The 13,446-nt window shown below is 43.0% G+C and overlaps 1 protein-coding gene across 2 annotated transcripts in view; it reads right to left on the reverse strand.

Moving 5' to 3' along the window:
- LOC6541525 (E3 ubiquitin-protein ligase TRIM9) overlaps positions 1–11,040 on the reverse strand; it is a 75,270-nt gene extending 64,230 nt beyond the window's left edge. For both annotated transcript variants that reach the window (XM_001969915.3, XM_015159413.2), the window contains exon 1: positions 9,580–11,040. In XM_001969915.3, coding sequence (XP_001969951.2) covers positions 9,580–10,476 — 897 coding nt within the window. In that variant the 5' untranslated portion in view covers positions 10,477–11,040. The remainder of the gene's footprint in view (positions 1–9,579) is intronic.
- Positions 11,041–13,446: the final 2,406 nt, after the last annotated feature.

Below are 13,446 nucleotides of genomic sequence, written 5' to 3' on the forward strand. Positions count from 1 at the left end.
AGACGACACTAAATTAATTAAAGATTTTATTCCATCCGATAGTAATCACAATAAATTACAACTTGAGCAGCCCCTTACTTAGCCATGTGGTAATCAACTCAAGTCAACGCCCCACAGAGTTACTACCACTCTACTATCTGTAAATAAATCAAATTGTTATTGCATTTCAAATCAGCAGCATTGAATTATTAATGCCGCCTGCCTTTCGGCACAAATGAAACATGCTAATGGAGTGGAGTTATCCTGACCAAAAGCGGGCTTAACTCAGCTCCAACCAAAGTCCACTGCCAGTGGACAGCGGCCAAACGCTGACAGCTGACAAGCCGCAATCCGCAGAGATAGGGAATCCACCACTAGACACTCCAACTCCGAGTGGGCCAACAATAAAGCAGCCGGAGGAGGGGCCCTCACGCGCCCTGACCACAGGACACGCCAAAGACCAGGATACGAGCGCAGCCGTTGCAGGTGCTCACTGGGGAGCCCACCTGGGCAGCAACAGAAGCAGCAGCAGGAGCAGAGTCAGTGGCAAGCAGGCGAGGCACTTTGAATAGTTCATGAAGTTGTCACTTTGTCGGGCGTAGCATGCCCCATGCTCATGACCATGCCCATGCCCCGTACAGTGCGCTCCCAGTGCAATGGAAATGGGATCTTGGCTGGGTGATGGAGATTTATTGCACTTATGTAATTGAGTGGTATCCACAGTTTAAATTTAACAGTTTTCAAGAAGTGTTGTTTTATACCTATAAAATGTAGTATGCCATAGGAAGGAAAGTTAAGACCTCTGTTTCTTTAGCTACCTTTTTTACTACTGACTTTTCATGCAGCTCATGAGTCTGGACAAATAACTTTGTTATCTTCCGTGACAGATGTAGCCTTAAAGCCATCATTCCACTCTAATTGATTGGCAATTGGACAGGGAGTAACCAAGGTGATGCTTCAATGCCCAAGGAACTGGAAAACATCTACAAAACATTCCTCTTGCGTTTCAAAACTCGATTGAGCCATGCGCTCCCACGATAAAAACAAAATGGAAAACCATTAAGTTATCTGCGATACATGATAATTGGGAGCAGACCTTAATAATTTCAATGTGGCCCATAAAACCAAACGTTATTCGTTATCGATTCCAGTTATGTGCTTTGATTTCAGTTCCCCCACCTTTTCGATCCACTCCTTGGCCCGCTCGTCGCTTTATCAGTTTTATAGTGTGATTCTTGTGAAATGCAATAAACTTCGATGTTGATAAACATCTGTCACTCTGTCAGCGAGTGGGTCGATAGGGGATGGGGTGCCTCCAGTCACCCACTCCCCTCACTTCCACATATTTTATGGCTTGCATACGTGCAGCATGTAATTGCACCCTCGTGCGGCGCTGAATGCCCAAGTAGCTGATCCCTAACGAGCTCGACTTCCAGGTGACAGCACCCACCGAAGCTACTAAATATTGAGATTCCCAGATATGCATACTCGATTATGTGGACTCGATGTGGTGCATCAAGTCGCCCGTTTTACGCTCTGATTTGGCAGTAACGCACTTTTATGATCAGACATTAAATTTGTCGGAGAAGGAGCGGCGATTAAAATAATTGCATTTTATTGGGTTTATTATTGAAATGAAAAATGCTCTAAGGGGCAAGACTTAAATTGGAATACTGCTTATTGATATGGTTTGATTTACGGCATGCTTATCAAGGAACTGACCGCAATCTATGCTTCCGAAATTCCCTTTAGCACAGGCTAATAAAATTCATTAATACTAATAAAATTAAATTTAAAACGTTTTGATAGCAGTGCTACGCTTATAAAGTTCATGTTTTCTCAACATGTTATACTTAAATATACAGCTTCGTAAATCACGGCCACAGATACCCTGCATTCCCTTTAAGAATGCTCGAAAATGGCTCTCCTCAGCAAATCCCCTGTAATTCCTCGCCTAACTACGCCATTAGCACGACCAGGCGGAGGAGCGGAGCTGGCCGGCCGATAGCCATCTGCCCACTCCATTCCCGCTCCATTGGCCCACATTCACGTGCCACACACGCAGCCAGCGGAGAAATTTAAAACGTCAACAAGCCCGTTGACAGTTGGCGCTGTGCAGGACTCGTAAAAAACCGCGCCACTCGGATGGGGATGCCATGTATAGGGATATAGTGATATAGGGATAGGGATATATACATATATGTGTATGTGCAGTGGGGTGTGCACATTGTAGTTTTTAACGACACCTTACAACTGCTGCTCATGTCGCTCGTGCCACATGTGGCATGCTGGCTGATTCTGCGGGGTGACTTTTTATGCGGCGGCTAATTAAAAAATAAGAGGCGGACAAAAAATGAGCAGCGGGAATATTTTTTACGAGCCCATTAAGTGCGAGCGTAAAACGTTTAACAGTCATAAAAGCGCCGCCCAACCACAAATTTAATACGAATTCAGCCATTTAATGCATTCGCAAACAAAGAACTTTATTTAATTTCCACATTGGATTTTCATTAAGTTTTTGGTTGCGTGCTGAAATTCTTTGTTTGTCGCACAGTTCATTTAGTTGGAAAATTTGCATATGCATGTAAATTAAAACTTCCGTTTTGACACTCCAAGGAACAACAAAAATCGCTGTGCGAAAATGTTGCATTGATTTACGTTTTACTTTTTTACGCATAATTAAAAACAATTTCCAATTTCGATTTTTCCACCAAACGGCGGCTGTAAACTGTTTGAATTTCATTGCCATTAATTTGCATATGGGCAAAATCCGTACGAACGCTTGGATAATATTATTGTTAAATCGATTGTAAATTTGTTTAAAGCGCACTCCCCGATTTTTATTTATTGCCTCAGACACAAATCCCTTCTACACTTGTTAATTGAACGCCAGTAGCAGTGCGTTAAATTAAAAACACAATTTTCCCCAATTAACCTAGTGCTGTTTTCTTGGCTAACGCTCTAATTTGTTTTTAAGCCTCTGCTGCGACAAATTGATTCTCCTTGGTCCGACTGCCAGCCAATCCAGCAAATCAATCACCAAATGAGTCGCACCTCAGGAATCGGTAAATCAAACACACATTTGTCAATATGTTCTGGAAGGCATTGACATGAACCGAAGCTCGAAGGTAAATATCAGCCCAGATGACTTGAGGCTACGGCCTTATCGGCAAATATGTATACCTGGCAGATAGGAAAGACAAACCCATTCAAAGTACTTGAATTGCGATGCGATGGCTAATTGCCTGCAGATAGGGCTGTACTTGAATATTTAAGCATTTAAATTGTATTCGACCTTGAACTGATACTTTATAATAATAATGTTGAAAGAATTTCTACTTCAGCTTATGTATTTTAAATGACGTTTTAGATGCAGCTGTGATTTCTATCAAAATCCATAAATAAAAGGGGTACTGAAAGCAAGCACAGGTGTTTCAACTATTTGTTGCCAAAATTAGTGCTTTATTTATCTCGCTAATGCTGACAAATCATGAATAATATCTCACTATATCTATATACATATACTCTAGTTGCCAACCGCAATGGCACAGAACTATTTTCAACCAGGCGATAATTTATTTATTTAAATAAAGCAACAGTGGACCGCACTTGCCGGCGACATTATTTATTTATTTACCATTTAAATTAGCGCTTAAATAAATACAAAAACACACACTTTCTGCAATTAACCAGTGCAAAAATGCGCTCTTTATTGGCGTGCACAAATGGAATTTACATAAATTAAGTGCAATATCAGGTTTTGTTGCATTTAGCTTATTTATAGATTGTCTAGTGAGCAATATGTTGCCACTTTGTTGTTCATTGTGGAAGTTATTTATTTCTAAATATTTGCATAGTTTGGTTTGGCAATAAAAATACTTTTAAATTTAAAACTGCTGCAAGATCTGCGAAACACTCGCAGGGTTAAGCCAAATTTCCCAAATAAACAAACAATGCTTTCCTAAAAAAACAAATAAAATTCAATTTACGTCAATTTCAAGTATTTTATTGTCTTTCTTGCACTCTCTTCAAATAAAACCTAGAACACGAAAATGCATTCAGAAGCAGGCCAAAAAACCCACAGACAGTAAGTAGCGGCAAAAAGCAATAAAAATGACTCCCGAGAATGGGAAAATTCGATGTGATGGCCATAAAATTTTAATAACTTTTTGGGCCGGGTCACCAAGCGGGGTCACCAAACCCACATCTCTCAACGCAAACACTGCAATCACAACAGAACAGAAACTGAAACTTTAAAAACTAAAACGCAGACGGGCAAACAAAATTCGGAAATCAGTGAATTGGTCAGCGGCGAATGGAAACTAATTAAATTAAATCAATAATGGGTGGGCCCTTCATACGAAATGATGAGGGATAGGGGATACTCAGTGGTCATGCCCTCAGAATTATGCTGACGCCAAAAACTGAGCCACAAAATCCAATAATTTTTAACGCAATTTTCATGGCCAGCCGGCTTCCTTGGTGGCCAAACCGAAAAAGTTTTGCGGTCAAAGTTGTTCTATGTTCGTCGAGTCGCGGGGTCGTCGGGTGAATAAACAAAAGTAATTATAACGCAAAAAAAAAACAAAAAACGCAATAACAAAAAAAAACAGAAACATTTACAAAAAACCTTGACAATTGCGCTGGGACATGCAAAATGCGCATAAATTACAGCGAGAGGGGGGAATTATTTTATCCAACTTTTGTAATTTCGCATTTAGCGTTGAAAAGGCTCGCGAAAAGGAATTTTCAGATAAGCGATCCTGACCGTCGAAAATCAGCACAACAACAACAGCAGCACCCAGTGGGTGGGGTCACGCCCACTCACCACCCACCGCCCACCACCTACCACAGCCACCCAAGGCCCACCCAGCCATCAGGTTTGACATTTATGGTGGAAATAATTAGAGGCTTTCACAGCGGGCATTTTCACGGAAAGTGGGAAGCGGCAGGAGTTTCCCCGCGAAATTTCCACATGAAAGTGAAGTAAAGCGCGCCACGTTAATGGAAATCATGTGTAGGGGTAAGTATATGAATAAACACATATTTATGCGATTGGCTTGTGGTCTCGGATTAGCAAGGAACAACAAAGGCAATTGCCTTATTTGCACGGGCTTTCGCTTATTGGCTTTGTGGTTTTAATTAGGCGGCAGACAATAGACCTTAAAAGCCATTTGCTCTTGAAAAGTGTTAGGTCCCAGTCAAGAACCTAAAGATTTTCTTAAAAAATATTTCATATGTGCCATAAGTATATACTTCCGCTCATGACATTGCCATAAGTTAATGGTAACATTTAGCTTAACGTTTTAAGCCATGAAAACAAAGGTCACATATTCAGATGCCCTTTGAAAACAATAGCCAGCAAACAGAAAAGATGTAAACCGGCTGAACAACCCTCCTGCAAAGGCTTATCAAGATCTGAAAATATCAATTACCCAAAGCTTTATCTGTTCATCGCAAAGTAAACGACGAATGGGTGCCAATTAAAGCCATGTTGATGGGCCGAGGACAAGTTGTCCCAATGTAAGACCCCGGGGAATACCTATGGCTCATATCCCCACGACAAACTGCTGAGGACTTTTGGTCATTAAACGGGTGTAGATGGAGCTGGACACGTGACTCCATGCATGCATATGTCTGCAGGTCCGCTCAGCATTTACTGCCACTCAGCTTAGCTCTTCGACCCACTCAGCTCCGGAAAATCGTGTGGAAAACTCCCTGTTCTCAGTCCAGTTACCCCCTTTGGGGAATGGGACACACCCAAGCAAATGTTGAAAAATGCCCGAAAATTATGCACTGGGGAAAAGACATTCCTTTCTATTTTTTGGAGCAACATTACAGTTTGGGTGGATAGCCAGGTAAAAATTATAGCCCATTTACAGGGTGGCTTTTCCTTTGCAGAGTTTGTTATTATTTAGTGTACAAACAACTGTTGAAATTTAATCGTGACAAAATAAATGCAGAGTTGCGCAAAAAGGGCAAACGGCAAAGGGCAATTTTATATGAATTAGGAAAAGTACATGAGCCGCTCTCCTGTTTTTCAGCATTTTCATTGTTTTTGACTGGCTGCCACCATTTCATTTCATTTCATTTCATTTTATTGCCATTCCTTTTTTGCCTTATGCAATTAACTTGGCTTTTGCGCAACACACATTATCCTGGCATTTTTGGGATTGTGCTATTCTCATGTGACTGAGCTTTCTTTCCAGCCAGCTTTAATTTCTTCAGCCTCCCCCGAAGACACGGTGGTCTGTTAATTAGCCCGGCGTTGAATGTTGTTTATTAATTATGTAATTCATTTTTCCGCTTAATTATATTGCGAGAGGAAGACAGGCAGCCAGAAGCCTGCTGCCTGCTGCCAGCGTCAGAAGTCCAAATGTATCTACACATAAAGTTCGTGTAATTGGACTGTAATTAACTGAACGGCCTGACGTGAAAGTGGGGGCGTTCAGGAAGTATTCCCGCTTGGCTCTTCCTTCTAAAAGGAATTTGTGTGTATGCTCACAAAAATAAACCCAAATTAGCGGGCATAAATTCGTGTAGAAAGAAGTAATGTTGCTCGACTTAAAGGAAAAACAGAATTTGGCCAAATTCAATGCTGGCTTAATCAAAACGCGCATTTCACCGTCCTACAAATGAATTTCACACTTTCCTCGCAACGGCACCATTGTGAACGCTTTCACCTCCCCTAATCATGTATTGAATAACCTACTTAAAGCCATCATTGTTGGGATCCGCCAAGAACTACAGCCTGCACTCTGGGCGGTTTCCAATGGATTCGACACACATCTATCCAAAGAACGTTGCCCCAGGGTTGGTGGAGGAAAAACAATGGAATGCTGCCACATTAAACGGAACAAATGCACTGCAATCCTCTGGCAGGACCTCAAAAACGAGGCACGAGGGGTGGATCGGGTGGTTGGTGGTGCTGATGATGAGTGGCGGCGGTGGTGGTGATGGTGGTGGGTACAACACGAAACATGTTGCAAAATATTTCAGAATGTTTTCCACTGCCAACGGACAACTGCACTTTGATGGTGTCATAAATCTCAAAGGAGCAGGAACAAGCAGCGAAAAGGAAATAAAAATGTATAAACAACAATGAGGAATGTCGAGGTGCAGAAAGCAGGCCAAGGATAACTCGACAGGATACGGCACAGAATAAGCAACTCCATAATAAACAGCGAAATTAATTATTTACAGAGGCCCTACAACAAGTTGGGAAAGTCCCAGCCCAGCAGAATTCCGATTACCTGTTCCAAAAGTGACAGGTAGAAAGGTAAAAGAACTCGCCCACAATTGGGTGTGAAAACTGGCACAAACACGGGCAACTTATCTGCAAAGATCTTCAGCGCGGAAAACAAAATCTAAGGGAATTAGATAAATATTTAAACTAATTAAACAAGGGGGAGCACACTTTAATATTGCAGTTTTCATACTAAATGATTACCTATCTTATAAAATTCAATTTTTAAACGTCAGTTGTATTTTTCCAAGTGACCGTACGAGTATGACTACTCGGTATGACTGGGTTCGATTATCTTATCAACTCTTTTTGGGGAAAGGAGGAGGCGTCACTCCGGATTGCGTGCGTGTGTCATTCATGCGGGGCTGAGCTGGAATTTGGAGGTAGGAACCTCACCTGGCTTGCGCCATTATGCGGTGAGCAGCTGCCTCGGATCAGCTGCCCGGGGCATGGGGATGCATTTTGGCATTTGGCATTGTTCGGCCGAAATTTTGACTTTGCGCCTGCAGGCGAAGATGCCGAACAATGGAAATTGAAAATCAGTTGCAGGCCGCCGCTGGCTGAAAAGATGCGTCGGGATGGAGATGTGCGACCAGATGCCAGACCAGATAAACCAACAGGAAATGGCAAATCTGATGTCTAGGAAGGACTACTCCAAAAAACTCCATCAACGGGAACGGGAACAACAAAAATGTCGGTATCTACAGAGGCTGCCAAATGAGGCTGATTTTGATAAAACTGATAAGACTCCGAAATGCGCAATTTGATGGGGACACTTTCAACCCAAATAGATATACAAATGGGGCGAAATACGCTGCAGATACTGTTATCTTAGCGATTGCTCTTCAATTATGAAATGTGGTGAAAATGTATCTACTGGAATATTCGAGTTAATGGTATCGAGTTACAGCTTTGAGAATTAAATACTCCATATTTATATGTGAAAATGTTATTTTAAATTTAATAAAACTTTAACCCGGCCACAAATCTACTCCTATAAGTAAGGCCACATCCATTTGAAATCTTGCTGGGATTCTCACTTGCATAGACTATGGGTTGGATAGCCAGAGACTGTGAAATACTTTTGCGCATTTGTTTTTAGGATACAAAAATGCTTTCAATTCCTTCTGCCCTGTTTCCCATCGGGCCATATCCTTCTTGACCTGACTCGACAGTTGATTCCCTGCCTCGCTGTCATCCTTTGTTTTGGCTGCCGCTGCAATTTGTCACTTTTCGCACTTGGGTCGGTTCTTGCCGCAGTTCGTCCTCTCCGCTGGCGTCGGTTTGTTGTCCTTGGATGACAGGATGTGCAGGCACTCGAAACATTTGCCATATTAAAATTGTTGCCGTTGACAATTGCCAGTGATTCGACGACAGACGGGGAATTCATGAATTCAACTGGCGAACGACAGGTGAGAGGGCCACGGAAAAATAGCACTGAAGTTCTGTGAAATGAAATTCCAAAAGGTAGGAAAGCGAAACTTATCGCTGAATTAGCGTGCCAAAGTTGCGAGATTGTGGCACTTTGAAAGTCCCGTCAAAACAAAAGCTGGCGAGGGTGAGTAGGAGTTGTAAGGAATTTTCTTTAATGAAATGCTTAACCTGACTAACGACTCAGAGATACCTCTTTTATAATTTTGACTTGCATACAATAAATTCCTGTACTATTTTATGCCTTCAATTTCACCTTCTGCAAGCTGCCGTAAGCACCAATATCCCCAAATACTTGCACCAAAACAATGTTGCATGAAAAATGTTCGGGGCCACAAGACAAGCCATAAATTTTGCACAAAAAAGCCAGACGAAAGGCAAAAGCAAAACTGAAATACAATCAACTGAAAAGGAGGAAGCGAGTCAGGATGTGGCCAGGATATGCGGTGGCTTCGCCAGTAAATACATATTTATTTCCCGAGGTCCCTACTTTCGTGCCTAATTAGTTTGCCTTAGTGCCGCATTTTTCTTCCCCTCGAAAGGACTCCTTTGATTCCTGGCAATGAATTTCCGGACATCACGGTCATATCATTGGCTTTATTGACATTGCGCAAGCTGCTGGGATCTGAACCTGGTTTGCATAAATAACAAATTCCCATTTGGTATTTCTTAAATTTGCACACTTTTCTTCCCCTGCCTTCCTAATAAAAGGACTTTGTTTACCAATAAATTAAACAAATATTTGTATTTGTTTGGCTCGTAGTGAAGTGGCCTGCTATATTGGTTTTATTTAATTAATTCAATAAATACTTGCAATGACTCTGAATAAGTTTTGAAAGTAATGAGGAAACAACCAGCTTATAATTCTTGTTATGCAACTTGCAACCATTGTAGACGACTATTGAACTATAAATAAAACTCACCTTTTGAGCCTTGCAGGTGACGTTGATGGACTGAACGTCGTGGGCCTGGTGGCGCAGTTCTCCGATGCAGAGTCCGCAGGCGGGAGCCTTGCAGCTGAGGCAGTACTGGGAGAGGGTCTCCTCGTGCTCCCCGCAGACGGACTCCCTCTGCTGGGCGGCGCCACGCGGCTTGACCAGCGTGTGCTTGGCCAGCGGTCCGCGGGCGGGGTGGGTCAGCTCGCGGCAGGCGTCGCAGTAGCGGATCTCGCACTGCTCGCAGATCAGGGAGGCGACCTTGGGATCGGTCTCGCACATCTGGCAGCGGAGGGCCTCGCGGGCGCAGAAGCGGTCCACGATGGCCTCCATGGCGCGGTAGGTGGGCAGATTCCTAACGCCCCCGTCGTCGAAGAAGACGAGCTTGCGGCAGAGCGGACAGGTGAGGCAGTAGGCGGCTCCGGGCGGTGCCACCACATTGCCCACTCCTGGCAGCAGTCCTGTGCCGGCATAGGACACCGGACGCGATGTGTTCGAGCAGCAGACCACGCCCGAGTCCGCCTCGCTGAAGATGCTCACCTTGTCCGACTGATCCTGGTCGGAGGTGACGCTCTCGCTTCCGGTGTTCGAGCTGGCCGTGCTGGCAGCGGAGCTGTGGGAGCTGTGCCGCGTGCCGGGTCCATTGGGATTTGTGCCTGGAGCAGCTGCTCCTCCGCCGGCACCGCCCCCACTTCCATGCAGCCCATTGTGTCCCGCTGTGGAGGCTGCGCCCGCTCCGTTGACAGCGCCCGGCAGAGCCGATCCCGGACTGTAGGGCGTCTGGATGTCCAGGGCACAGCCCAGGCAGAGGGCGTGGAAGCAGGGCAGCAGCACCGGATTGGCGTACAGCTGCTTGCACGTGGGACAGCGCAGTTCGTCCTCCATGTCTGGTGGTTACAATCGGCAAGAGGAATGCGATTCGGATTGAGATGGCGGATTCAGGGGTACTGTTTGAGTCGGTTGTATCCTCTCTTTAGTTGGGTTGCACACTTTGGGACAACATGTCTTTGGTAATCCCCGAATTATCACTCTTCACTTTTCCACTTTAATAAAACCGCGTTTTAAATCCAGTTTGATCTTGTTTGATCTGTTAAATCTTGCTCAGTTTTGTAGTGCGTAGTTTTCTGTTTAGCTCAATCTTTACCGTACAACACTTTTTTTACCAAACCAGGATTGGTTTGCGAATTAACTTCACTTGGAATTTAATTTCCGAATGTTTTCCAGTCCCCGGAAAAAACACTTTTCACAAATATTGTTAGAAATGTCCTTTGTGTTTTTTAAAATTTTCCAATTGTTTTTTTCACTCTCAACTTTCTTGCCACTTTGATTACGCGCCTAACTTTTGAACGCGACGAATTCCGATTTTAAGCATCCGCAACACGACCGACTCGCTTGAGATTTTTGAACGACTGGCCGTGGAAAGACTTGCTTCCGCAGTCGAGGTTTCAATTCGAACTCGAATGCGTTCGGCAGCGCGAACCAACTACTTCATACCGATACAAGTTCGAATGAAATTAAATTTCTGTGTAATAAACACTGAACATAGGCAAAAATAATTATTGTAAAACTTATAACTGTAAAATACAAAATTTACTCTTTCTTTTATATTTATTATTTTTTATTTGTTGTGTTCGTATTTATTGGCTGACTTGAGTTCGATTCGAACACGAGCTGTTTGATTCGAACCTTCTAACTCAACAGTTCGAATACAGTTTGAGAGGCACTGCTATGAGAAGATTTCAGAAATTAAGCACATGAAATTGAGAGTTTGCGATTTTGGATATTAAAAGTTATAGTCAAACTGTTTCAACTAAGCATTGAGAACCAGTGTGTATTCTGTTTTTTATCGCATTATATATTGCGCGTATTGCCTTATCGGCAGATTAAACTGAAGCAGTATAACATGACAAACTGATAAAGGTAAAAAAAAGTTTGTTTTACACCAGCTGCAAACAACATTTTTTTTAAGAATTAAATTAGTGTTGTTTGCAAAACCCGTATTAACTCATTGCCTAATTTATATATTTTTATATCTAGTAGCTTAACTATTATTGTACAAAGTTCCAAGTAGCAGGAAAAGTTTTTCAAGGAACCCCAAGACTGGGAAAACTATTTGTCAACTTTGACTTCGACTTGAAGAGCTATTAATTGGAGTACCACTGTGAGTGCCTCAGGTAAGTGGGCAGGTAATGTCGGTGCCACCATAGCACCACTACACCACTACACCACTGCACCACTGATAAGCCCCGCCGGCCACCGACCCACTCGTGCACATGGCGACATTCCTAGTCCAAAATGCTTATATGTAGGTATCGTACATCCCTCATTCCCCAATGGAGGTGTCAGCGACGTCGATTCTACGATCTACAAATATTATTGGACCTCGCTGTTTGTTTGACTGATTTAAAATCGGACTCTGTCTCAGCCTGTTTTCCAGTTTGTTTTGACACCGGAGCGGCCAACCGAGCGGGAAATCGAGAGCCAGCGATTGAGGATGGTGAAGAATGCCCCACGGTAACTGACATTCGATATCGGAAAGCCAAATACAAATAGGTGACCTGCTCTAGATGTTTATCTGCACAGAGAGAAAATCTGTAACATGTTAATAGCTGGTGTCAATTAATTATATTTCCTCTTAAACCTCGATGAGGGGTTTACAAATGTTATATCATAACAAATCTTCAAGGATGCGCTGCATACATCTTAGCATAAATATTGAAACCATTTTATTTGTTATATATAAGCAAGAAATTGTTCATAATATTCCAACATTTAACTGATATTTTTTATAGTGTATGCAGCACGGTTCAGGAAAATGGTGGAGAACGGAGCAAGAAAGTCGTGCGGCGTGGAAAGTGCCCGACTCCCCTTTCCCCTTCCCCAGCCAGAGCAGCGCGTAATCCGTTCGACTTAATAAGCCACGTTCCTGCTGGAGTATTTGATCTGGATTTGGAATCGGTGGAATCGGGAGGTGTTAAGTGGCTCCCCACCTGAACCCCGCACCCAGGCCACCAAACGAACGTCTCACTCGACTATGCAAATATTGACAGGCAACGCATTCGTATGCTTAATTTGCCTCAATTTATTGTTGTTTGTTTAACTTTTTCTCACCCGAGTCCTTCATTTCCGCCTTGCATTCTTTTTCTGACTTGCTAATAAATCACAAAATCGGACAGCCACTGACGATGAAAGGGGACGAGCTGGGCGCCTAATTGCCGTGCTATCGATTTTTATATTTTCCTGACCTATGAGTGAAGAGAAGTGGGAGATGGCGCCAAGGAAAAGTATCTACAAAAACGATAACCTTAACTGGGATTGATGACATGCTTAATTATTGCATCATTAAAAAAAAGCTCGTAATGTTCAACTAGACTGTGAACATATTTAAAGTAGTAAACCGCCAGCATTTATGTAAAATGGCACGTAATTAGGCCCCCAAAATTCAATATAAAATTAAGAGAATCAACCGTAAGTCTCAGATAAACAGACTGTTTGTTGGTCAATAAATTTTGCCAGTAGAAGTAGAGAATATGAATTTGATTAAGCAAACTGCCACATATCATAACCGATGTCGCACGAAAGTCCATCTGTAAAATTAACTTTACAGATAGCTTTGGCCGAGAAAATCCCTGGGATCGACTGTAGCCAAGCACCAACGCCTATAATTCACTGCAGCTTAAAATATTTAAAAACTTTTAGCACGCTCGCCCGCCACTAAGACTGCCGGAACCAAACATATCGCAGCGAAAACCACTTTCGCACCCCGAATCCTAGCCCCATCCTCGCGCCTTTTTGGTCCACTTTAATGCCGTATATCATGTGGTGTAACCATGGCCAAGGACATTCGCCATATGC

The sequence above is a fragment of the Drosophila erecta genome, unplaced genomic scaffold, assembly GCF_003286155.1.
Source record: "Drosophila erecta strain 14021-0224.00,06,07 unplaced genomic scaffold, DereRS2 tig00000055-arrow-pilon, whole genome shotgun sequence".
Lineage (NCBI taxonomy): Eukaryota > Metazoa > Arthropoda > Insecta > Diptera > Drosophilidae > Drosophila > Drosophila erecta.